Source organism: Cinclus cinclus, unplaced genomic scaffold, assembly GCF_963662255.1.
Source record: "Cinclus cinclus unplaced genomic scaffold, bCinCin1.1 SCAFFOLD_32, whole genome shotgun sequence".
Lineage (NCBI taxonomy): Eukaryota > Metazoa > Chordata > Aves > Passeriformes > Cinclidae > Cinclus > Cinclus cinclus.
Genome location: NW_026912098.1, coordinates 4011769 through 4038046, shown reverse-complemented (window position 1 = coordinate 4038046; position 26278 = coordinate 4011769). Strand labels below are relative to the sequence as shown.

At 49.6% G+C, this 26278-nt stretch overlaps 2 protein-coding genes across 2 annotated transcripts; both read right to left on the bottom strand.

The window, feature by feature from the left end:
* Positions 1-9636: 9636 nt before the first annotated feature.
* Positions 9637-10581, bottom strand: LOC134057416 (olfactory receptor 14J1-like). Its single transcript, XM_062514404.1, has one exon. The coding sequence runs from the start codon at positions 10564-10566 to the stop codon at positions 9637-9639; it is 930 nt and encodes a 309-aa protein (XP_062370388.1). The 5' UTR covers positions 10567-10581.
* Positions 10582-25367: 14786 nt separating this feature from the next.
* On the bottom strand, positions 25368-25853 carry LOC134057427 (olfactory receptor 14J1-like; the record flags this gene model as incomplete). Its single annotated transcript, XM_062514413.1, has 1 exon — positions 25368-25853. A coding segment is annotated over one exon (486 nt), but the record flags the coding sequence as incomplete, so codon positions are not given.
* Positions 25854-26278: the final 425 nt, after the last annotated feature.

Here is a 26278-nt window from a genome sequence, read left to right as displayed (position 1 = left end):
CCTTGTCCCACAAAGTCCCTGGCAATGCCGGGATGAAGGAAACAGGACAGGCTGTGGGGATCAGGGGCAGGGCACTGTGGAGAGCATAACAGAAGAATGGCTGCCTTGCAAAGGCCACGATACAATCAGGCCAGTCAAAGTGTAGCCGTGGCCTACGTGACTGCCTGCAGGGACACAGTATCCTTGAGCACAGATATTATACAAAAACAAGGGTGTTGAAAGCAGAAGGAGTGCAGAAAAGTATCTAAAATAGAGGAACTAGCAACTGCAAGGCTTACTGCGAAGGTCATATGCGTCATGAACTATATAACCAATGAAGAGCTATAAGTTTGCAATATGTATGAGCTAATTATTACATGTATAAAAGTAATTATCTAGCGCATAATAAACGAGGCTTGTTGATCATGATAGCTTGAGACTCGTCTCCCGTGTTCTCCTCCGACAAATGGTGACCACCGACATGATAAATGTGATACGCCACGGATTTCGGAGAACATGTTGGGTCCGGGTCCTGCAGCTAGAGGGATGAGTACAGAGCTAAAAAAGAAAGTGCTCCGTGTCCTGAGCGACCACAGCGGTGGGCTTGGCCGGTACGTGCTGCCGAAGCCTGGAGGGGCTGCAACAGCGCTGACGTGAGTATGGACAGGCAAGGGGCATATGATTTATTTACAGCCTTCTTAAGAAAGAGGCAAATTAAAGGAATAGATTTAGCAAAGGAACTCCCCTCCCTTTTGCAGTATGCTTATTCGTATGGGTATTTTATAAACCCTCATACTGTGCACGAATTGTCAGAATGGAAACAGTTTGGAGATAAGTTGTGGGAATTAGTGCTAGAAGATGATAAACCAGCAAAAAAGATGAGCAAATTGTGGAAGGTAGTACACAATGAACTTTTGATGAGTCAGGCGGAAAAAAGAGCGGCACAGGAGGTAGTGACAGCCCAAGAGAGAAATAAAGTTTATACCCTCAATGGAATGCTAGTGCTCCAAATCCTCCCACTTTCACCAGTGTTAATTTACCGGCTTCAGTGCCGCCAGCTCCGTCTGCACCTCCTGTTGAAGATTCAGCAGACCCAGGTCAGGTGCCGCAAGCCCCAATGAGCCCTGAGCCTGTCCCTGAGGCAAAATCTGACCTCGCGGAGGCCATGGCAAGGGAGAGGCGCGAGCTGTGGGCTGCGTTAGCTCGTCAGGGGGTGGAAAAGGGAGACTCTGACCTTGTCGAAGCTGCCACCGAGTCTCTTGCATTTCCAGTTTTTTTTACTCCCAGTCCTCAGGGAGGATTGCAGGCGACTATTACAACACTGGATTGGAAGCTTTTAGCACAATTGCGTGCCACAGTGGGAAGTTATGGAGTCACTAGTGAACCCGTTAGACAAATGCTGGACTATCTTTTTAACTCCTATATTATGTTACCTTCAGATAGAAGAGGTCTGGCACGATTGATTTATACACCTCATCAGTTAATGCTGTTCAATGCACATTGGCAGCAAGAGGCCATGGCATCAGCCAGTGTACAGAGAGCCCCAGGAGACCCGTTGCATGACCTGACAGTGGAAGAATTAATGGGGTTGGGGGCCTATTTGCGAGTTGAAGCACAGGCGCTAATAGGTCCAGATAAATGTCGGGAAGCTATGAATGTAGCAAGGAGGGCCATGAGCAAAATTAAAAGTCCAGGAGGAGTACCTATTTATATGGGCATAAAACAGGGAAGGGAAGAACCACTGGGAGCTTTTTGTGGATAAAGTCATAGAGGCAATAGAAAAAGCCGGAGTACAAGAATATATGCAGGGAGCCCTACTGAAACAGTGTGTAATGCAAAATTGCAATACAGCTACTAGAAATCTTATAAGTTCTATGCCAGGAGATTGGCAAATAGCAGATTTACTAGAGAGGGCTGCCTCCCTCCCCTCAGGCTCGCAAGTCTTTTAAGTTAATGCCCTACAAAAGATAGGAGAGGGGTTGCAGGAACAGGCAAAAGCGCTACAAGAGCAGGCAAAATCTTCACAGACTCAAGTCATGGCAGCTCTTGCACCCCTCCAAGTGGCAGTGGTCAACTCTCGCCCCCGCTCTAATGGTTACAGCAAGATAAAATGTTTTCGCTGCAGCAGTAGTGGACATATTCAACGAGAGTGTGCTGCGACGAGAGTCTGGTGTGGGAAGTGCCAGTCCAACACGCACAACACCAGTGCTTGTCGCCGAAAGTCGGGAAACTCGAGACACAGCGCGAGCAGCGGCCGCGCGGGGACACAAGTTGCAGCTGCGATGCCGTCAGGACCAACCAACAACTGCAGCCAGCCACCAGCGGGAGCCTCGGCATGGACGTGGCAGCCTCAGTAGACATCACAATCCTAACCACAATGCCACATAAAATTCCCACAGGTCTCATTGGGCCTATTTTAATAAACGGACAACCTGTGGGGGGACTACTTTTGGGTCGCTCATCTGCGTCAATGTTGGGACTTTTTGTTTTGCCTGGCGTTATAGACTTAGACTACGAAGGGGAAATCATGATCATGGTCCATACCCCCTATCCCCCAATAAAAATCACAAAAGGGCAAAGGTTGGCTCAATTGGCACCGCTCCCACAATTAACCAGAGAAATAACTCCTTTACAACAAAAGCCCAGGGCACAAGGAGGTTTTGGCTCCACCGGAGGACTGACATTGCTCACATTAGACCTCTCAACACGCCCTAAGCGACCTTGTCAGTTACATTTCCAGGGCCAAAGCATTAAATTAATTGGACTGTTAGATACAGGCGCAGACTCCTGTATTATTTCCCCAGGAGAATGGTCTTCCAACTGGCCGGTACAAGCTGCAACAACCACCGTAACCGGTATTGGAGGAATGACACTGGCTAACCGCACTCCCGTCCTCACCGTAGAAATAGAAGGTAAACAAGCAATGGCATCTTTTTCAATAGCCACGCTTCCTCCCACAGTACAATGTTTAATTGGGCGTGATGTATTGTCACAATTAGGACTTGTTCTCACTAATGAACACCCTTTAGGGTAGCTGCCATTGCTTGGACTTTCCCGCTCCCACTCACCTGGACCACTAACGAACCTGTGATGGTAAAGCAATGGCCTTTAAAAAGGGAAAGTCTAAAACATGCACATCAGCTGGTACAAAAACAATTTCAACAAGGACATTTAAAATTGTCTACCAGCCCATGGAACACACCTATTTTTGTAATAAAAAGAAATCTGGGAAATATCGATTGCTCCACGACCTAAGAGCTGTAAATGACCAGATGGAGCCAATGGGGGCCCTTCAACCGGGTCTCCCTAATCCGACCATACTGCCTGAAAATTGGCCCATTCTCATCATTGACTTAAAAGACTGTTTTTTCACGATTCCACTACACTCGAGCGACACCAAGCGTTTTGCATTTACACTACCAGCAATTAACAGAGGAGAGCCAGATAAGAGGTTTGAATGGACTGTTTTACCACAAGGCATGCGAAACTCGCCCACCATATGTCAGCTTTATGTTGATGCTGGACTGCAACCTTTATGACGACAACCGCCTGACACAATTATTTATCATTATATGGATGATATTTTGTTTTCACAACCCGAGGACTTTACAAAAGAGCAAATAGAAAAAATCAGAAAAACATTAGCAGATTCCTCCTTAATCATAGCTCCAGAAAAAGTTCAAAAAACCCCACCGTGGAAGTACTTAGGCTGGACTATAACTAAACAAATAATCAAACCACAAAAGTTGTCAATTGCCACTACAATAGCAACTTTACACGATGCTCAAAGACTTTTGGGAGACTTACAATGGCTAAAACCAGTTACAGGCATTCCAAATAATTTACTGGAAAAGCTACAACCATTGCTAAAGGGAACTGATCCCTGTACGCCTGTGAGCCTCACGTTAGAACAACAAAAAGCATTACAACATATTGGCACTTGCATTTCAGAAGGTTTTGTGTCACACTTAGATCCGGAGTTACCCCTATGCCTTACCATTTGTCATAATGCACCCCACTTACTTGGAGCTATTACGCAACGTAAAAAGAAAACGGGGGAGAGGGTGCTAGAGTGGATTTCGCCACCACTGCAGAAGCGAAAAACATTAACCACAAAAATTGAAAACCTGGCCATATTAATAAAAAGAGGTCGCATGCGAATCCTGGAGATTACTGGCTTAGAACCAGCAGTGATTAATCTGCCCATCGAAAAACCTACATTGGATTGGTACCTGCTGAACTCCACTGACCTTGTAGAAGCACTGCTGGGAGCAGGAGCACGAATAGAGACAGGGACTCTGGCACCTAGAGCACTGCGATGGATAGGAGAATGGAGTTGGATCGGCAAGCCACTAAGAGAAGAAAAGCCCATCCCTAATGCTGTTACGGCCTTCACCGACGCGGGAAAAAGGACGCGCAGAGCAGCGATTGTCTGGGAAAAGGGAGAGAAATGGCACCAGCAACTCCTGGAAGCAATGCCCGAGGATAGTTTGCAGACATTGGAGCTTTTGGCTGTCGTATGGGCAGTGACTCACATCACTGAACCTTTGAATGTGGTGTCCGATTCACTTTATGTAGTGGGGGTTGCTGCCAGAATCGAGGATGCTGTTATTAAGGACGTGCAAAACAAAAGGCTGTATGAGCTGTTTTTACAGCTCAAGCGTGCTCTGAGAAACAGAACAGAGGCCTATTCAGTGTTGCATATTAGGAGTCATAAATGGAATGTAGGCCTAGGAGAAGGAAACAAAAAAGCTGACGACTTGGTATCTGCGGCCATTACAGTACCTCTGCCTCAATTTACATTAGCCAGAGAAGCTCACTCAATATTTCATCAAAATGCAAAAGGCTTGCAAAGACAGTTTCGCATCTCGCAAGCCGAGGCTGCAGCAATTGTTAGGAGCTGCCCTGTTTGTGCCAATCACAATAATGGAGTGGGCTTGGGAATGGGGGTCAACCCAAGGGGGACCGTAATTAATGAAATCTGGCAGGCAGATGTCACCCATGTAGCTAGTTTTGGTCGGCTGAAATACCTACATGTTACTATTGATACACATAGTCATTTTATTTGGGCTACAGCACAGCCGGGTGAAAAGGGGCTTCACGTAGTCAGACACCTGACTAGCTGTTCCGCAGTCATGGGAGTTTGCCAGCAGTTAAAGACGGACAACGGGCCCGCCTATGTCAGCCGCAGGGTTCAAAGCTTCCTGAGTCAATGGGGAGTCAAACATCTCACGGGTATACCGCACAATCCTCGGGGGCAAGCAATAGTAAAAAGGGCCCATAACACATTGAAAAGATATTTAGACAAATTTAAGGACACCCTAGACATACAAGAAAGACTTCAAAAGACATTATTCGTGTTAAACCATTTGTGTGTATTTGGGCAGGAAGAGGTTCCGGCTGCTGTCATGCATAAAATACGTGAGCCAGACGATGACAGGAGGAAATCAACGGGGGTGTGGGTCAAGTACAAATATCTCCAAACAGGACTCTGGCAAGGTCCAGCTGAAGTTCTTTTTTGGGGAAGGGGTTATCTTTGTGTTTCCACCCCCACAGGGCCCGAGTGGATCCCTGCCAGCGAACCGACCACAAGGTGGAGACTGTCAGGAACCGATCCCTGTAGTTGGAGCTGCTGGTTCGACCACATCGGCCCTTTTTGTGGACAATACTTAGCCCAGCTATCACAGAGCCTAGAACAGCAGATCAATTAGCATATTTGCTTGCCTGCTTAGCCAATTATTGTGCCGAGGAGTTAAGGCTTTATGGATGCTTAAACTGTGGGGACCAATATCGTCATGCCTGGGCGCTGATACATTGTGGGGGTTGTGGTCGAGACACTTGGGTACATCAACAGGCAACAGGTGGGAGATTGTGGTGTTTTTCGTGTCGGGGAGCCTGGAGAAATAAGACTCATCGACAGGCACTTGAGGAAAGCACAGGATTACCCTTCCACCAAGCGGTTCCCTTATATGAGAGCCCTGAGCAAAAAGCTCTGGCATATGCCCGTTGGGAGCTTCAACGCTCAGTAGAGAGGGCTAGAGCAATACGTAACTCTCACATAGTACAGAAGCAGTGTGACGTGTATTACAGAATCCCTCGACAGTGGGTAGTCCACCCCCAAGAGTGGGAAGCACTCTGTAACAGATATCAGCGGTTGAGAGTTAAAAAGCAAGCACAAAAGAATAGAAAGAAAGATCAGCAATGAGAGAAAGTGAGTTAAAGCTAGTGTGAACTACTGTAACATCATTTTACCTATATGCTTCCGCTGCTATTTGGGTCCCTCCACAGCCAAAAGAGAACATATGGGTGACGTTAGCTAACAAGACAGGGCAAGAAGCTATATGCCTGGCACTGTCGTCACCAGAAAATCCCTTTTCAACGTGCCTGGTAGGAGTGCCACTGAATTCGTGGCCATGCCCAAAAGGAGTATCCTCCTGTAATGCCAGCAGTCCTGGTAACAATGTGGACAGCTGGGACAAAATTATATCCCATTTTCCACAGGCTCCACTAGAACCTCAAGAACTTGAAATATTTGGCTCAATTAAAGCAGATGCATGTGTCCAATTTAATTGGACAAGTGTGCATCGCGCAGGCCCTGGTAAGCAGGGTGCCAATCTCTTATTTCCTATGGTTGTTAACGCTACCCAGCCGGTATACCGCAACGTCTCTAGGTGGTGCAATTATACAACTAGCAATTTGTCGCTGTCCTCTAACTCGCCAGTTAGTTTGCCTCCAGGAGTATTCCTTATATGCGGAGATCGTGCCTGGGCAGGAATCCCCTCCAAATTAGTAGGAGGACCCTGTACACTTGGGCGACCAACATAGCTTACACCAAATACGTCCATGATTTTACAACGACATAAAAGCTATTTTAAAAGCAAAAGGATGGCGCATGCTTTCACATCCGAATGTGATGATAAAGCCACCGTCTGGTCCCGTGGAAAGATTTTTGGGGCATCATTGGTCCCAAATATAGGTACCGCGCAAGCCTTAACCACCTTAAGAAAACTAGGATGCTGGCTTGCAAAACAAACTAATGCCACATCGATTGCACTGTCACAATTGTTAACAGACGTTGATTCAGTGAGACACGCTACCTTACAGAATCGAGCCGCCATCGACTTTTTGTTATTAGCCCAAGGCCACGGGTGTGAAGACTTTGAAGGTATGTGTTGCATGAATTTATCAGACCACTCTGTTTCCATACACGCACAATTGCAGCAATTACATACGCTAACCACACACTTACAACAAAACTCTGGGTTTGGGCTTGAAGACTGGATAAAAAGTCTTAGTTTAAGTCCCTGGCTGTCGTCCGTATTGCAACATTTAATTACAATTGGAATTGTAATTTTTAGTGTGCTTATTATAGTGCCATGCCTTTTTAAATGCTTGCAAAGCGCAGTAATGTGAGCTATAAATCAAAAAGGGAATACATCCCTATTAGCACAAAAAGAAAACGGGGGAAGTGTGGAGAGCATAACAGAAGAATGGCTGCATTGCAAAGGCCACGATACAATCAGGCCAGTCAAAGTGTAGCCGTGGCCTAAGTGACTGCCTGCAGGGACACGGTATCCTTGAGCACAGATATTATACAAAAACAAGGTTGTTGAAAGCAGAAGGAGTGCAGAAAAGTATCTAAAATAGAGGAACTAGCAACTGCAAGGCTTACTGCGAAGGTCATATGCATCATGAACTATATAACCAATGAAGAGCTATAAGTTTGCAATATGTATGAGCTAATTATTGCATGTATAAAAGTAATTATCTAGTGCATAATAAACGAGGCTTGTTGATCATGATAGCATGAGACTCGTCTCCCGTGTTTCTTCCGACAGGGCACGGCCAGGGATTTGGGGTGGTTGTGAGCCCAGGGCAGGAGCCGGCCCTTGGCCTTGCTGAAGCTCATCCAATTGTCCTGGGCCCATGGCTCCAGCCTGGCCAGATCCCTGTGCAGAGCTTGCTGCCCTGCAGCACAGCCACACTCCCAGCCAGCTTGGGCTCCCCTGGACACTGACTCAGGGTGCCCTCCATGGCCTGGTCCACATCAGCAAGGAACACCTTGAACTGCCCTGGCCCCAGTCCTGAGCCCTGGGGACACCCCTGCATGTGGCTCCATTGCCCAGCACTCCTTGGGCTGCACTTGTGTTTGCCATGGAGCTGGGCCTGCCTTGGCTTCTGTTTGCTGACCCCAAATGAACATCCCTCTGTGTCTGGGGCAGCTCCTTCTCCAAGGAAAGCAGCTGGGACTTGGTGCCAAGGAGCTGAAAGCTGCAGGCACAGCCTGGACTGGAGGAAGCTCAGATTTGCACTGGGCTGCTCTGAGTGCCAGGGCTTGGATGAGGGAAATGGTGGGGTGGGGGTAGGGACAGAGTGTGATCGATTGTCAGCCATAAAGGGTCTTGATTTTCATATCTGTTCAGAGTGCGTGAGGAAGTTCAATATCAATTGGACATTGCTCATATCCATCCACATACAGGAAAAAGATAAACAGGGCCCAATAGATAAATCTTTTCTCCTTGTACTGTTAACATAGTGTATCCAATTTGAACAGACTTTTCAAATTGATCAAATTAATGACAGAAGAGTAGAGCACATAACTTTTTCTCACAGTCATGGCTTGTTAAGGTGTTCTGAATGTTCATGAGCTCTTGGGCACTGAATTCCTGAACTGAAGAGCTGAAGGCTGAACAAGCCTCTGGACCAGTAAAATTCAGCAGCAGCCTCCAGGTTGCTGAGGATGTCAGCAGCCCCCAACTGAGGCCATCCCTGCCCTGAGACCAAGGGGGAATGGGCAGACAAGGAAAGCATCCCTGGGGCTGGAGAAGCAGAACTCAGAGGCACCAGCGGGTCCAGGTGGAAATGGAGTGTGGAATTTGGCTGTGAAAGCCCTGCCTGGTCTGTGCCAGGCAGGACAGACAAGCCCTGAGCCCATCCCCTGGGAATGGGGAGCAGTGGCTTCACAGGATGCTCGTGGCTGTCCTGAGCAGTGGGATGTGGGGTGGGAATGGTGAGGGCAGGAGAGCAGCAGGAGCCCTCCAAAGCTCTCTGGGGTTGGGGAGGAGGCCACGAGCCCTGGGGCTGGGAGGAACTGGTGTCTTCTCATGGGCCTCATTGGGAGGGACAGCCTGCACAGCCAGGGCACACAAATCTCATTGCTGCTGCCAGGGGTGGTCCCAGCCCCCCAAGGATTTGGTCACCCCCACTGCAGTTCTCCTACCCTAACACAGACCTGTGCTGGTTCCCTGGCAGACTTTTCCAACGCCCCATTTCCCCAGCTCCCTCTGACCCTGGGAGCTCCCAGAGCTTTACTGATGTCCCTCTGGCCTCCCTCTCTGTCACTTCAAATCTCCACCTCTGCTCACAAGAACTGCCCCTGCAGAGACCAAGAACGGCTCAGGAAGCATCCTGAACATACAAGTCAGGGAAGTAACTTATATACATTTAAATGCCAAGGGAACAAACTTTCTGAAAGTCTTTTTATTTCAATACAAAAAGGAGATATTAATGCATTTATGCTAAGAGAAATAATACAGGATTTTACAAATGACACTGCAATAGTAGAAAAAGAATCAGAAAACAGACCAACAAAAATTTGGGAAAATGCATTTAAAAGGCTAAGCTTGTAATGCTCAGCAGTACATGAGAGATAGTTTATTATTTCTGAATTGATCCAATCATCAGTTTCCTCAGGGCATCCTTGAGCTCCTCGTTCCTCAGGCTGTAGATGATGGGGTTCAGAGCTGGAGGCACCACCGAGTACAGAACTGACAGGGCCAGATCCAGGGATGGGGAGGAGATGGAGGGGGGCTTCAGGTAGGCAAATGTGGCAGTGGTGATAAACAGAGACACCACAGCCAGGTGAGGGAGGCAGGTGGAAAAGGCTTTGTGCCTTCCCTGCTCAGAGGGGATCCTCAGCACAGCCCTGAAGATCTGCACATAGGAGAAAACAATGAACACAAAACAGCCAAAGAAAGGAAAAGCACTAAAAGCAAGAAGCCCAAGTTCCCTGAGGTAGGATTTGGAGCAGGAGAGTTTGAGGATCTGGGGGATTTCACAGAAGAACTGGCCCAGGGCATTGCCATGGCACAGGGGCAGGGAAAATGTATTGGCTGTGTGCAACAGAGCATTGAGAAAGGCACTGGCCCAGGCAGCTGCTGCCATGTGGGCACAAGCTCTGCTGCCCAGGAGGGTCCCGTAGTGCAGGGGTTTGCAGATGGACACGTAGCGGTCGTAGCACATGATGGTCAGGAGGGAAAACTCTGCTGAGATGAAGAACATAAAGATAAACACCTGAGCAGCACATGCAGAGTAGGAGATGTTGTTGGTGTGCCAGAGGGAATTGTGCATGGCTTTGGGGACAGTGGTGCAGATGGAGCCCAGGTCAGTGAGGGCCAGGTTGAGCAGGAAGAAGAACATGGGGGTGTGCAGGTGGTGGCCGCAGGCTACGGCGCTGATGATGAGGCCGTTGGCCAGGAGGGCAGCCAGGGAGATGCCCAGGAAGAGGCAGAAGTGCAGGAGCTGCAGCTGCCGCGTGTCTGCCAATGCCAGCAGGAGGAAGTGCCTGATGGAGCTGCTGTTGGACATTTGCTGCGTCTTGGCATGGGGACCTGTAAAATAAAAAGAAATCAAGGAATAGTTCAATTTTGGGAGGACTTGAAATATCCCAGCCCAGCTTGGTGTCACTTTCCCCCCACTGCCTGCCCAGGGCTCTGCTGCCTGGAGCTCTCCCTGCCAGCTGCTGCTTCCCTGTGCCCAGGGCTGGGCCCTGCCAGTGCTGCCAGAGCCCAGCCCAGCCCTGGGGGCTCAGCTCTGCCCTGCAGACCCCTCCCAGCACAGGGCACTGCCAGGGCCAGCTCTGCCTCTGCAGGCTCTGATGGCAAAGTCAGAGCAGCCCTGAGGAGACTGGAAAAGCAACACTGATGGTGCCTGTAAGGGACCCTCTGCTGATTTCTTTCTTTGTCTGGTTTATTCAGACCTGAGAGAAATTGTTCTTATGGTTCTCAACCTGAACAGACATGTGAATATCAATGTTCAATTTTCCATCCAGGCAACCGTGAGCAGTAGATTATAAAATCAGGATTTTCCCTTTTTTGCAGCCCCTGACTTGCTGTGCTCCCTGTATAATCTATTTGGAAATGTTCTGGAGTTAAATGTCATGCTGGGAGCAGTCCTGATCAATGAACCATCCTCACCACACAAGGAGAACACTTCCAAGTCTCACCAGCTGTCTCCCTCCACCCAGACCTTGTCCCCCAGTGCTGTCAGCAGCTCCCAGGGCTGGCTGAGAGCTGTCCCTGGCAGGCAGCAGAGTCCCTGCCCAGCACAGCACCCTGGGCTGCAGGACCCTGCTCTGCAGGACAGCCCTGGGCACCCCTGGCTGCTCTACAGGAGAGAGAATCAGAGAATGTACTCACAGAGTCTGTGGGCATTGGGATGTTCCAGCTTTAGGAGATCCCTGCAGGAGCTGCAGCTGCATTGTCCTGCAGCCAGAGGCTTCCTGTGTCCAGGGCTGGGAGTGATTCTGCCCCAGGCACTTGTGAGCATCTTCCCAGCCCTGACTGATTGAAGCTCTCTGTGCCTCTGTGCTGTGCCTGGGATGGCTGCAGGCCATGCCCTCAGCCCTGCTGGGCTGGGAGAAGAGCTGCAAATCAGCAGAAAGGTCTTTTTGAAGCTTTTCATGGTTGCCAGGAGCTGCCTCTGTGCTAGGAGCCCAGCCCAGCTCACTAGCAGAGACGCAGCACAAGGACTTTAATGACCCCCTTGAGGCTTGGATGCTGTTTACATCAGATACAGTCCCCCATACTGTGCTTAAAATCTTCACAAAAACCCAAAGTGATATTCAAACTGCAAAGTTTCTTGAAGTTTTAACGGACTCCAGTAAGGAACAGAACTGAGAAAATGTCCCCATGTTCCAGTTAGAGCAGAACACTGGAGGCAGTGATGAGAGGTGGGGACAAACAAGGGAAAGGTGTCTCTGATGCTGAGCAAACCAGGATGTGTCTCAGCAATGCCAAGGGCCAAGGGCTGAGCCCCAGCCCCTGGCAAGGCAGATCCTGTCCCTCCCTCCTTGCTCAGGGCTCTTCCCGGGGCACTGGGCTCTGGGGATGTGCAATGCCAAGGGCAGCACCATGGGGCGGCCCCTGCCAGGCTGCTGAGCAGGGACAAGGAGGCAATGAGGCCCCAGCACAGCAAGGCTCACTTGTCCCCTGCTGGCCAAGGGCCCAGGGCCAGCAGCCATGGCCAAAGTGCTGCAGGAGTTGGCTCTGGCAGGGCCTTTCAGCTGCTGCCCATCCCTGTGCCCTCTGCAGCCCAGGCTGTCCTACGGTGTCCATGCCCTGCCCCTCTGTCCCTGCAGGCTGTCCTCATCCCCCGGCTGCCCCACCTGGCTGGCCCCTTCCTTTGCTGACAGCTCTGCGTCCTGCCTGCCTCTGCCTGCACACACAAAGCCTTGGGCTGCTCCAGACTCCTTCTGGATGCCAGGTTTCACTACAGCCCTGCCCTGTGAGTGAAATTTCTTTAACCTTGGGTCCTGTCTGGAGCATCCCATCTGCTCTTGGCATCAATTCTTTCTTTTTTTCTCAGGCTGTTTTCAACTATGTCCAAAGGATCCCCTATCTATGAAACCTCCCTTCAATCCCTCCCTGGGCTCTCTTCTGTCCTCAGTCTCCACTCCACTGAACACAGAGCTCCTTTGTCCTTATACATTGGTCATGTTCTTGCAGCCTCCAAACCCAAACTTGGGAGATTCACAGAATTCTTAGAATTCACAAAACTCACAGAATGAGTGGGTTGGAAGAGACCTTCAAGAACATCAAATCCAACCCATGCCCTAACACCTCAACTTGACCATAGTCACAAGTTCCATATTCAGACTTTTTTTTTAACATCCATGGGTGTTGACTCCACCACCTCTCCAGGCAGACCATTCCAGTACTTTTATCACTCTTTCCGTGAAAAACTCTTTTCCTAGTATCCAGCCAATTGTTCCCTTTAAACAATTTGAGACTGTGTCCTCTTGTTCTGTCAGTTGCTGCCTGGTGATCTCTGGGCCCTCTCCACGTTGTTGGCAAATGAAAAGATTCTGCTCATAGTCTAAGGAAATCACCAGAGAACAAGGCAGCCAAGCCTGTCTGTCCCAGCTACTTTTGTCTGGGCCCAGTTCTTGGACAGATGCAATTTTGGAGGTGGAATCCAGATTTGGCATTGGCAGCTTGGTAAGGAGGGCAGTTCTTTTCCACTGGAAGGAAAGCACTGAGTCCCAGTGTGTGGTGGTAGATGAGAGACAGCCCTCAGGAGGCCAAGGCCAGCCTGAGCTGTCTGTCCTGGCAGATTTTGGCTGGGAACAACCCTTGTATATGAAGAACTTTTCATGGGGATTGCCAATTCCAGCCCCGGGCACCTGGAAAAGGGGATGGTTCTGTTCCACAGGAAGGAAAGCCCAGAGCCCCAGTGTTCCAGGGGCTGATGAGAGGCAGCCCATGACATGCCAGGATCAGCTGGACTGTGCAGGTGGCCCCCAGGAGGCCAAACCATCCCCACCCATTCCATGTCCATTCCTTTACAAATCCATTTCTCACAAATATCAATCACACAATGCTGCAATGACGTCTGCTCTATAGAGAACAGTAATAAAATACACACTTTTAAATAGGAATGGAGATTTCTAAGAAGCTCTTTGACACATTTCTCCATGACTGGAGTTGAAAACCTTCCTAATCAATTGCACTAGACCAGAGGGAATTCAAGGCAGAACCGTGCTTTGATAGGAAACCTCTCAAGAATTCAGTCATAATCAAACTCCAAAGTCTCTGATACTGTTCATGGGTCCCACTGAGGGACACAACTGAGAAAGTGTCTTCAGGTTCCAGCTAGAGGTGGAAATTGGATGCAGAGATGTCAAGTTGTGTGGGAAATGCAGGCATGGAGAGCTCTCAGGGCCTTGTTCATACAGGCTGAGAGATAGAGATGGATCCAAGGTTTGACCTAAGACCTTGGAGTAAGCTTGAAGTACTAGAGTGCTGAAAGTAAAATAGACATGAATCAAGAATATAAGTTTGCAATTTAAGTAGAAATATGTTTTAAGCAAACAGATATGTATTATGTAAGCAAAGCATTATGTTAAGTGAGATCTTAAAAGATTTTCAAGTTTAGCAGTAGAAGCTGTAATAAAGGTAGCTAGAAGTTTAAGGTGTATCAGTATAAGTGTGTGAAGTGTTATATGATTGGTTGAAAAATGATGCGTTGCAGCAGAGCCATGGGAAGCAAAGCAAATAATGACTGGTGTAAAAAGACACTAGCAAAGTTCCTAGAAGTATTGGATTGGCTAAAAGCTTACATAAGTCATTATAACTAAGAATGAAGCAGCTCCTGATATTATGGCATTGGAGCTAAGACTTTTTATGTCTCAGCCTTCTTTGAGACTGCTGCCACGAGGCAATAAACCATGTTTTGCAATGTCTCTCTCTTGCCCCATCATTTATAGTAATCATCTCCTGGTAGGGATTATTTGTCCATCAGATGTGCTGATTGAAATCAATAAGGATTTCAAGACACCAAATCTACCCCATTAAAATCAATAGGGATTTAGGGACACCAAATGTACCCAATTCAAGTCAATGGGATTTAGGGACACCAGGTCTATCCATTAAAGTCAATGGGGATTTTGCCAAAACCTGGTGCTAAAATGGGTAAATTTGGGTAAATTTGGGAGACATCTTGGGCTGAATTCTGTGAATTTCTGCTCCAGGTTGACAGTGCTGATGCTTTGGAAGTTGTGGATGAATTCCTGGAAGCCCGTCCCAAATGCCTGATGCCACACCTATGGCCCATGCTGGAGCTGTTCCTCCAGGTAAGTGGGAAAATTTCCATTTTCAGCCTAAAGTGTGGGAATTGCTATCAGAAAATTGGGGTTTTTAGCAGCAAATATTTTGGGACATCAAGTCTGCCATTTGAGGTGAATGAAGATTGAACAACATCATGTCTACCCCACTGAAATAAAGGACTGTCAGGACACCTGGTCTACCACGTTGAAGTCAATGGGAATGTAGAGAAAGCAGGTCTACCTATGAAAGTCAATAGGGATTTAGGGAAGCCAGGTCTACCCAGAAAAAGCAATGAGGATTTGGGGATACCTGTTTTAGGAGGCCACAGGGTTTTTCTGTGATCCAGGTGTCCAAGGGGTACCCAGATGTATCCAGGTGATTTTTGGAGGGATCCAGGAGATTTTTGATGCCCCCAGGTGTCCTGACTCACCTTGATGGGCTGGGAAAAGATCACAGCCACCACTGCATTGTGGCAGCTGATGTGGACACAGATGACCCTTGGAGCTGGGGGTCTGTCAGAGGGCACCCCAACATTCAGGGGGTTGCTCAAGGTGAGGGCCACAGCAGTGGGAGGGAGCCCCGAGTTACCTCGGGAGAGGATGCAGTGCAGGTACACTCAGGTGCTTTGGACTGTGGGGTCGGTGTAGACGGCGTTCTGCACCAGCTCCTGCTCTCGCAGGGGCAAAGGGGGCACCCCAAAATCTCAGGGGGGAAGCGAGGTCAGCCAAATTCATGTGCGTAAAAACTCTATAACCCACAAAGGAAGTTCTAGGTATGTATTTTATATAGTGCTGAGGTGCATGTGGGATAGCTGCTCCAAAAATGTGCACACCTTCAGTGACCTGTGCCTCTCCTTTTATTCTCTACACATTAGGATTGCACAGTGCACCTAATACACATTCAATTCATAACTCCACCTGTCCCTGCTTTGTATAAATATTAGCCCCACACTTCTTTGCGACTGGGCACTGCTCCTTGTTGGTCGCTCTGCTGGTCGTCTGGGGGTCCTTAGAATGAAGTAAACCCTTCTTTGTGTGTGTGTGTGTATTAGTCTTTGGTCTCTTTCCAGACCTTGAGACCAGTTTTTGCTGGCTCGGGGGTCGAAGGACTCCCACTTATCTGGAAGGGGACTCATTCTTCCATCCTGTTTAAACATTCTTGCTCCTCTGTCTTAATTTGTAGCATTGCTCTGTTCTCCCATTCCTGTCAAGACAGAGAATGTTAAGCATTCCTAGAATCTTGTTAGCCTCCTTCTAGTCAAAGCATCCTCCTGTATTTTTACCCTGAAATCTTTATTTTAATTCTTCTTGTTTCAATGTCACAATGACTCCTTGGTTCTATGGGGCCCCACAGCTTCATCCTTGACCCCTGGTTCCATAGGGGTCAAGAGTTTCACAAGGGTCCCCCTGATTCCATGAGGCACAAGAGTGTCACAATGGTCTCTTTGGTTCCATGGGGATCCATAGTGTCTCCATGGTGTCCTTGGATCTGCTGCTGTCCTTGTCACAACTGACCCATGGCACCATGAGGTTCTGCAGTGTCACCATGGTCACTGTCAGAGGCTGGATGAGATCCATGTCCCCAGACACCTCGGGATGAGCTGTCAGTCAGTCCCACAGTGGGCTGGTGCTGACCCAGGCTCTCATTGCCTGAGCCATCCCAAGTCCCACCTGGGGGGAGGCCCACAAAGGGCCAGGGGCTGAGAACACAGAGCAGGAGCTCAGCCCATGGTGCGTACCCTGCCTTCTCCTGGGGTCTGTGTCTCACCCACACTAGAACCCTAGGAGTTGGTAGCCGTGTGTGTGTCTTTCTAGAGAGCTTCTGTCTTTCTGTCTCTCTCTCTTTCTTCTCCTTCTAATGTCCTTTATATGGAACAGTTTAGGGTACCTCAACAATTTAAATGTTTAAAGGTTTCTAAGTTTAAATGGCCAAAGTTAAAGAAGTTCCTGCCATGATAAGAGTTTTATGTTGAATTGGATTCGATATTAAATCATTTTCCAGAATTCCTTGATTTTCTATACTTTGCCACTAGAAGTTTTGTGCCACTTTAACCTGTTGAGAATATCTGGCTGGGGTTTCTCCTGTGCGCCAAACTCAAGTAAAGGAACCTTTGGTTACCCCCAGCATTTCATTGCTCTGGGGTGTTACAGCCCTGCAGGCTCACCATGGCCTCTTGTTTCCATGAGGCCCCACAGTGTCACCCTGTGCCTTGGTTCCATGAGCATGTGGAGTGTCCCACAGGCTGATGCCATTTGTCCTTGCTGCCCCTGCCATCCCACTGCCCCAGCAACAGCCCCGAGCCACCCGTGAGGGACAGGCCCTGCTGTCCCAGGCCTGGGCTCAGCCTTGGCCTTTCTGCTTCCTCCAGCCAGCCCAGGCCTTGCTCAGCATTGCAGTTCCCTGCTCACAGCCTTTGGCTCCTGCAATCCTGCCCTCAAGGATCTGCTCTCCCCAGGCCCTGGGGAGCCTTGGGCACTCCCTGCCCTCACTCATGGCGGCCACTGATGCTCCAAGGCACTTGCAGTTTTGCTGCTGACTCCTGCAGCAGCTTCTTCAACCTTCTCTCAGTGCCTCAGGCTCCTGCAGTCAGCCCCAAATCCCCAAATCTGGGCATCATTAAAATACACAAAGGCCTTGGGAGCTCTTTGTCTTCCTTCCATTGTCTTCAAGTCTCCAGGGCTTGTGCAGCTGCTTGCAGTCACTTTGGAGTTCTGATAAGGGGGGAGATTTCAAAGTGCACCTCATGATTTTTGGTTTTACTCAATGGCATATTGTTTTTGGTTTTCAATTCATTGCACAGGAGATAGAAAATGATAGATTATTCTCCAGGTGATGTTGATGCTGAATGTCTCCTTAGGAGATCTGGGCACAGAGAAGAATGATCCCTTTCAGGGCTGACCCTGTTTGGACAACCTGCTCCTCACCCCCACCCTCACCGTGTCTGACATTGCCCACCTGGGACTGACATCCTGAAAAATAAAAAAAAATCCCTATAAATTTATTCTTATAATTGCAATTTAATAAATAAACAATTACAAATATTTTTTCTTTTTAGAAGGAAATATTATCTGTTTACAATTTAATAAATTAAAAATAATTAAATTTTAATAAATAACTTTATTTTCCTATTACTAAAAAGTAATATTATTTTTTCTTACCTAATTTTCAGATTTATATTAAAATCTATACATTTTTAGCAACCAGAGATATTACTGGTCATGGGTTCTAAGTACCACAATTCCATTAATTATTACCTCTTGTTTTCTCCCTCCTTATGCTAATTAGTCTTTTTTTCAGTCCTCTTCTAATCCTTTTTATCATTTTCACATTCAGAGTAAAAAAGGCCACTTGGGGATCCATGGAGACTTTTCTGGGGCACAGTTGGGGATGATTTGGGTCTGGGGAGGGAATTTAGATAGAACTTGAGGGTCTGCAGGACACTTCAGGGAGCCGGGTGGGCACTGGGCAGGGCACTGAGGGATTCTAACGGACACCTCGGCGTCCGGGGGAGCTCTTGGGGGTCCAGGGGGAAAACTTGGAGGTCAGGGAGGGGAATGTGGAGCCCTTCGGGGTCCGGGCGGGCACTTGGGGGGCTCGAACGGGGCTCTCTGGGGCGCGGGCCATGATGGGAGTTGTAGGAGCGGGTAGAATACTGTTCAATGGAGCCGCGGAGCATCACGGGAGTTGAAGGCGCAGCTGCAATGTCTCTCTGTCGGGCGCGGTGCATGACGGGAGCTGTAGTCCCGGAAGTGTCTGGGACGGGGCATGTGGGGTCCAGGAAGGCTCCTGGGGGACACTTTTGAGTCCGAGCTGTGACTTGACGTGCTCAGGGGGGAACGTGTACGGTTCGGGAGCATTTGGGGGAAGCTTGGGGAGGTCTAACGGGGCCCTTTAGGGCGAGGAACACGGCGGGTGTTTTAAACGTGAAACTGCGTTATATGGGACTATGGGGCCGCGGGAGGTGACAGGATATTAATTCCCAGAAGTGATTGTAACGGGAATCTGTGGCGCTGGGAGCAATCAGGGAATCCGGAGCCGCTTTTGGGGGCTTCTGAGAGGATGGTGAGGGGGCAGTTCGGGATCCTGGAGAGTGTGGGGGACGCTTATGGTACATGGGGTTGGAGGGGGCAGATAGCGGAGTTCTGTGGAGCGCGGGGCATGATGGACGTTGTAGTCCCAGCTCCAATGGGGCTCTATCGGGCCGCGGTGCATGATGGGTGTTAGAGGCGAAAAGGAAAAGATGGCGCCGTCACAGGCCCCGCACCCATTCCCCAATCCCCGGCGCTGATTGGCTGCGGGCAGAGATGGGCGGGGGCGGGAGCAGCCCATTGAACCCCTCTAGTCCCTCCCAGTACAACCCAGTTCATCTCCAGTACAGTTCAATACAACCCCAGCGCCTCTCCAGGCCCTCCCAATACACCTGAGTTCATTCCTACTCTCTCCCAGTTCTCCCCAGTGTCATCCATAGTACACCCCAGTGTCCCCCGTCATCCCCACACTGTTCAGAGTGTCTCCAGTTTGTCCCAGTATACCCCATTATCACTCAAAGTATTCATAAATTGCTCCAGTATTGCCCAGTGTAAGTCCCAGTATGTCCCAGTATGTCCCAGTGTGTTTCTGTGTCCGCCCACAGTCCAACCCAGTCCACCCAGATCCCCCTCAGCATTGCCAGTGTTCCCCAGTGTGTCCCAGTCCTCCCCACTGTTTCCAAAGAAAATTGAACTTCTCATGGTTTCCATGGCACCCAAACCCAGCAGTGGGGTCAGTGCAGTGTCCATGGCCACAGCCCCTGGCAGTGCGCAGTGCAGGTTGGGATGATGATCCACCCTCACAGCTGGCCCAGGGCAGCTCTGCAGTGGTTTTGGTGGCACCTTGGGCTGGCACACACCTGAGGAGTGTGTCTGTTGGCAGTGGGGAAAATTAGAAGATTGCTTCAAGAAAAAAGGGAAAACCCCTCTTTGCCAGACCTCCTGAGGAGTGACCCTGGATCAGTATCGGTCACTGAATGCTGCAATAACCTCTGCTCTATAGAGAACGGTAGAAAAAGTCAGCACTTAAAACAGGAATGTGCATTTCTTAGAAGCTCTGTGAAATCTTTCTCCATAACTGGAGTTGAAACTTTCCTCATGAACTGCAGCAGACCAGAGGGAAATCAAGGCAGAGCTGTGGTTTGTTAGGAAACCTCTCAAGAACTCTGAGTCAGAATTGAAGTCCAAAGTTTCCTTTACTTTTAATGGGTCCCATTGAGGGACACAACTGAGAAAGTGTGCCCAGGTTGCAGTCAGAGCAGGAAATTGGAGGCAGTGATGACAGGAGGGGACAAAGAGAAGCCAAGTCTTGGTGGCCTGGGGCACAGCAGGGTCTGTGCCACCAAGGGCTGTGAGCAGACACCTTGTCCTGAGCCACTGGGGCCTCCTGGCACAGCCCCAGCAAGGCTGGGCACTGTCAGCCCTTGTCCTGCCCTCAGCATCCCCCCACATGCCAGTGGCCTCAGGGATCTGCTGGGACCAGTCCCTGGGGAGCCTTGGTCAGGAATGGCCCTGGGGGCTCCTTCATGCTCCCAGGGACTGCAGGTTTTTCCATGGACTTTGGATTTTGCTTTTGCCTTGGAGTCTCTGAGAGCTTTGTGCAATCATGGCCTCCCATTTTCTGCTTTAATTAGTCTCTTGAGAGCCTTTGTCAGTAACAACACTCAGTGGGGCTCATGGGATCTTTAAGGTACTTCAATTTTTGAGGTACTTTCCTTTGTCCTTTGTTCTTTAAGTCTGGGAGGTTTTTGTGCAATCATGGCCTCCAGTTCTCTCCTCCAAGGAGTTCATGAGGATCCTGTTGGGGATGGACCTCAGTGGCACCCATTAATGCTTTGAGACAGGTTGGGTTTTAATTCTTACTCTCACTCTTTGAAAGATAACTGCAATCTCCTCTCAGGCCCTGAGGTTCAAGGGCTCAGCACCAAAAGCACCACGGGGCTCATTGGGATCAAGCAAGTCCTGACAAACCACGGCTCTGCCTTGATTTCCCTCTGGTCTGGTGCAGTTCATCAGGAAGGTTTTCAAATCCACTTAGGGAGAAATATTTCAAAGAGTTTCTAAGAAATATCCATTCCTATTTTGAATGAATGGTTTTTAATACTGCTCTGTTTAGAGCAGAGTAGACTGCAGCACTCTGTGACTGATATTGATCCAGGGTCTCTCCTCAGGAGGTCTGGCCTGCTCAGAGGAGCTGTGACTTGAGGTCTGACCCCGTGTGGACAACCTTGCTCCATATTCCCCAACTCCAACCTGTCTGTCCTCCCTCATCTGGGATCTGCTTTGCTTGGAGAACTGGCTGCACTCAGACAGAGACAGGGTTTTCCTTTAATTTTTTAGAAGAATCTAGAATTCCTAACTTTCACCATTAAAAACAGAGTCACTCCTCAGGTGTGTGCCAGCCCAAGGTGCCACCAAGGAGGTTCCCCCTTCCCCAAGGCAGAAACCTGGAAAGAATGTTTGAGACCTTTGAACTCCTTGGTTCCCTGAGGCCTTGTAGTGTCAAACAGGTCCCTTGGTTCCAGGAGGTTCATTGGTGTCACCATGGTCTCTCTCCATGGTTCCATGAGGTTCATTGGTGTCACCATGGTCTCTCTCCATGGTTCCATGACGTTCATTGGTGTCACCATGGTCTCTCTCCCTGGTTCCAGGAGGTTCATTGGTGTCACCATGGTCTCTCTCCTTGGTTCCAGGAGCCATCACAATGTCACAACGGCCCCCTGGTTCCATGAGGTTCCTGCAGCAGGACTTCCCCTGTGGCACAGCAGAGCTCATCTGTTCTGTCCATCAGCTGGGCCATCACTCAGGGCATCTTCCCCCTCTCAGCAATTGCTGAGATAACCCAGGCTGGACATCTGTCCTGTGCTGAGTTATCTCTGGTGCCAGGGAGGTGGAATTCCCAGCTGCCCATGAACATCCTGCCTTGAGAGCAGACTGAAAGGAGGGAGATAAGCCTTGAATTTCTGAGTGACACACACTTCACTTTACAAACTATAAAATATAGACAGAACTTTCACCATACAAAACTCTTCTGCATAGTCCCTGGAAACAGGTAGGGCTTCACTCCCAAATCTGGATGCATCTTCATGGTTCCTTTTCTGGAAGCTGAGTGAAAGGGCTCCATGTGCACTCCCTCATCAGTTCAGTGGTAAGTTACATTGGCTCCTGATCTCTGCTATTTCTTCACTGGCTGTAATAGAGGTAACTTTATTGTGCACTGTGTTTGTAGTTCTGTTTATCCTGCGCACTATGTATGTTACTTAAAGTCTCTTGTCTGTTAATCTTGAGTCCATTCAAAATAAATATTTCATTTTATACTAGACATAATTTGCCATTCTAAAGAACTTGTGAGCAAAGGGAGTTTGGGGTTCAGGTATCCTGAAACAGAGCTACTGCCACAAACCTGAGCATAAGGCAGGACTTGTCTAAGTTTTCACTAAAGTTTTAACATATTTCATTTAAAACAATGAACAAGAAATTTTTTCCCATTTATTCTTTTCCTGTTTATAGATTGATCTGACCAGTCTCCAGTTTATATTGATCCCCAGCATCACCTCATGCACTCTGAACAGAGATGAACATCAAGACCCTTTATGGCTGACAATCAATCACACTCTGTCCCTACCCCCACCCCACCATTTCCCTCATCCAAGCCCTGGCACTCAGAGCAGCCCAGTGCAAATCTGAGCTTCCTCCAGTCCAGGCTGTGCCTGCAGCTTTCAGCTCCTTGGCACCAAGTCCCAGCTGCTTTCCTTGGAGAAGGAGCTGCCCCAGACACAGAGGGATGTTCATTTGGGGTCAGCAAACAGAAGCCAAGGCAGGCCCAGCTCCATGGCAAACACAAGTGCAGCCCAAGGAGTGCTGGGCAATGGAGCCACATGCAGGGGTGTCCCCAGGGCTCAGGACTGGGGCCAGGGCAGTTCAAGGTGTTCCTTGCTGATGTGGACCAGGCCATGGAGGGCACCCTGAGTCAGTGTCCAGGGGAGCCCAAGCTGGCTGGGAGTGTGGCTGTGCTGCAGGGCAGCAAGCTCTGCACAGGGATCTGGCCAGGCTGGAGCCATGGGCCCAGGACAATTGGATGAGCTTCAGCAAGGCCAAGGGCCGGCTCCTGCCCTGGGCTCACAACCACCCCAAATCCCTGGCCGTGCCCTGCCCCTGATCCCCACAGCCTGTCCTGTTTCCTTCATCCCGGCATTGCCAGGGACTTTGTGGGACAAGGGAGCTCTGCTGTGTCTATGGAGGGAGGTGCAAGAGCCACCAGTGCAGTGGGCACCACAGCTCATCAGGTTTGTGTCCTTTGGGGGTCAGGAACTGCTGAGACTCAGAGGCACAGGAAGGCTTCTCTTCGTATGCCAACATAAGAAGTGTATCAATGTTATAATTTAATAAACATCAGAATTCTTCCCTCAGCTCTGTGCGATGTCAAAACAGTATCAGATATGTCCACCATGCACAAGGGATTTCCATTCAGAAACAGTTTAAAAAAAGACATTAGAAAGGATGATTCTATTACAAATGAAAACACAACTCAGACTGATGTGAAATTATCAGAGAACAATTGGAGAAGGAAATCTGGGAGCAATGGGAGGGCCATAGAACCATCTGGTCTCGTGAAAAGATATCCTTAGACATGGCCATTTAAACAGGAGAGCGGGTAACACCCAAATGGAGAGGGACATGAAATAATAGACAGCATAGTAGTAACACAGGTAGAGGGGAAGAGCAGGATTTCTTCTCCTGTCATCAGTACATATCCAGGAAATTTCTGTTCTCTCCTGGTGGGAAGATTCTGACGTTTCTTCAAGTACTCAAATGCCCCAGCTAGTGAGATGTGCTCATGCACCTTGCAAGTGTCAGGTTCCCTACACCCCCAGAGGGCTCCTGTCCCATAAAAATCTGCTCTGGCCCATTCCAAAATCGAGCGCAGCATTGTTCCAGGATCATCAGGGTGCTGAGGATGGAAGGGGCCTCAGCAAGTCTGCAGCCCAAGCTGTCAGAAACTGGGTCAGACCAAGTGGTTTAAGACCAGATGTGATCTGAATTTGATTATCCAAAAGAAGAGTGATAGGGCATTATCTGAGAACCTGTCTGAGCCCATGGGAACAAGAGTTTTCCACATGTCCTGTCTGATCTCCCCTCTGTCCCCCTTTCCACCCATTGTCTTTTGCCTCCCCCAGGCCCCCGGTGAAGATCCTGGCTCTGTGTTCTCCATCAGCTCCTGGCTGGCACTGTCAGGCTGGGATGAGGAGCCCCTCAGCCTTCCCTGCTCCGGGCTGGACAAGCCCAGCTCCCTCAGCCTCTGCTCACAGCCAAAGGGCTCCAGCCCCACCTTGGAGGCCCTTCCCTCACCCTGCTCCAGCTGCCAGACATCTTTCCTGCCCTGGGCAACCCAAACCAGGCCCCAGTGCCCTGGATAATCCACGTCCTTGATGTCCTGGTCCCACAGCCCTGGGTGCTCCTGCCCTGCCTCGCTGCCAGGGCACACGGCTGCCTCCTGCCCAGCTCCTGCCCACCAGGAGTTTTCTGACAGGGCCTGGTGGATACAGGGAGGGCTGGGGATGTTGTCTACTTGAACTTTAGCCTTTGACACCATATCCCACAGCATTCCCTGGAAAAGCTGAAGCCTGTGGCTTGGAGCGGTTCACCCCTCCCTGGGCTAAGAACTGGATGGACATCGGGGCCCAGAGAGTGGTGGGGAATGGTGCCACATGCAGCGTGTGTGCAGTGGTGTCCTGCAGGGATCAGTGTGGGCCCAGTCCTGTTTAACATCTTTATTGATGATGTGGAGAAGGGAGCACAGTGCACCATCAGCAAATGTGCAGATGGCACCAAGCTGGGTGTGAGTGTGGATCTGCTGGAGGGTAGGAGAGCTCTGCAGAGGGACCTGGACAGGCTGGATCCAGGGCACAAATCCAACAGGGTGAGGTTTAACAAGACCAAGAGCGGGGTCCTGCACTTTGGCCACAACAACCCCTGCAGTGCTCCAGGCTGGGGACAGAGTGGCTGGAAAGGGGCCAGGCAGAAAAGGGACCTGGGGCAGTGATGGACAGCAGGGTGGACATGAGCCAGCAGTGTGCCCAGGTGGGCAATGGCACCTGGCCTGGATCAGGAATGGTGTGGCCAGCTGTGCCATCACTGATCTGTCCCCAGCTCTGCACACAGACATTGCTGCTGCAGCTCCAGGGAAGGGAACAAAAGGAGCATCTGTAATGAAAAGGCTTTTGGGGTATCCTTTATTTCATGTCACACCACCAAGAACAGAGCTCTGCATTGATACAATCTGTGGGTCACACTAAAGGAGGAGAGCAAACAAAAGGAGAGATGGCACAAAAAATGGGCTTGGTTTATGGACAATATTAAAAACTGAAAATGGGGAAAAAAAATAAAAAACAAGAGGACTTTCAAAGATTACTTTTATTACAAGAGATTCACAGAAATTGGCACTTCACTTTCAGAAACCATTTAAACGTTTCAGAAATTTTCCCATCATCAGTGTCCACAGTGCAGCCTTGAGCTCCTGGTTCCTCAGGCTGTAGATGAGGGGGTTCAGGGCTGGAGGCACCACTGAGTACAGAACTGACAGGGTCAGATCCAGGGATGGGGAGGAGATGGAGGGGGGCTTCAGGTAGCTAAATGTGGCAGTGGTGATAAACAGAGACACCACAGCCAGGTGAGGGAGACAGGTGGAAAAGGCTTTGTGCCATCCCTGCTCAGAGGGGATCCTCAGTACAGCCCTGAAGATCTGCACATAGGAGAAAACAATGAACACAAAACAGCCAGAAACTAAACAGGCGCTGAGACCAAGAAGTGCAAGTTCCCTGAGGTAGGAGTGTGAGCAGGAGAGTTTGAGGATCTGGGGGATTTCACAGAAGAACTGGCCCAGGGCATTGCCCTGGCACAGGGGCAGGGAAAATGTATTGGCTGTGTGCAGCAGAGCATTGAGAAAGGTACTGGCCCAGGCAGCTGCTGCCATGTGGGCACAAGCTCTGCTGCCCAGGAGGGTCCCGTAGTGCAGGGGTTTGCAGATGGACACGTAGCGGTCGTAGCACATGATGGTCAGGAGGGACAACTCTGCTGACATGAAGAACATGAAGAAAAAGAGCTGAGCTGCACATGCAGAGTAGGAGATGTTGTTAGTGTGCCAGAGGGAATTGTGCATGGCTTTGGGGACAGTGGTGCAGATGGAGCCCAGGTCAGTGAGGGCCAGGTTGAGCAGGAAGAAGAACATGGGGGTGTGCAGGTGGTGGCCGCAGGCTACGGCGCTGATGATGAGGCCGTTGGCCAGGAGGGCAGCCAGGGAGATGCCCAGGAAGAGGCAGAAGTGCAGGAGCTGCAGCTGCCGCGTGTCTGCCAATGCCAGCAGGAGGAAGTGCCTGATGGAGCTGCTGTTGGACATTTGCTGTGTCTTGGCATGGGGACCTGTAAAATAAAAAGAAATCAAGGAAT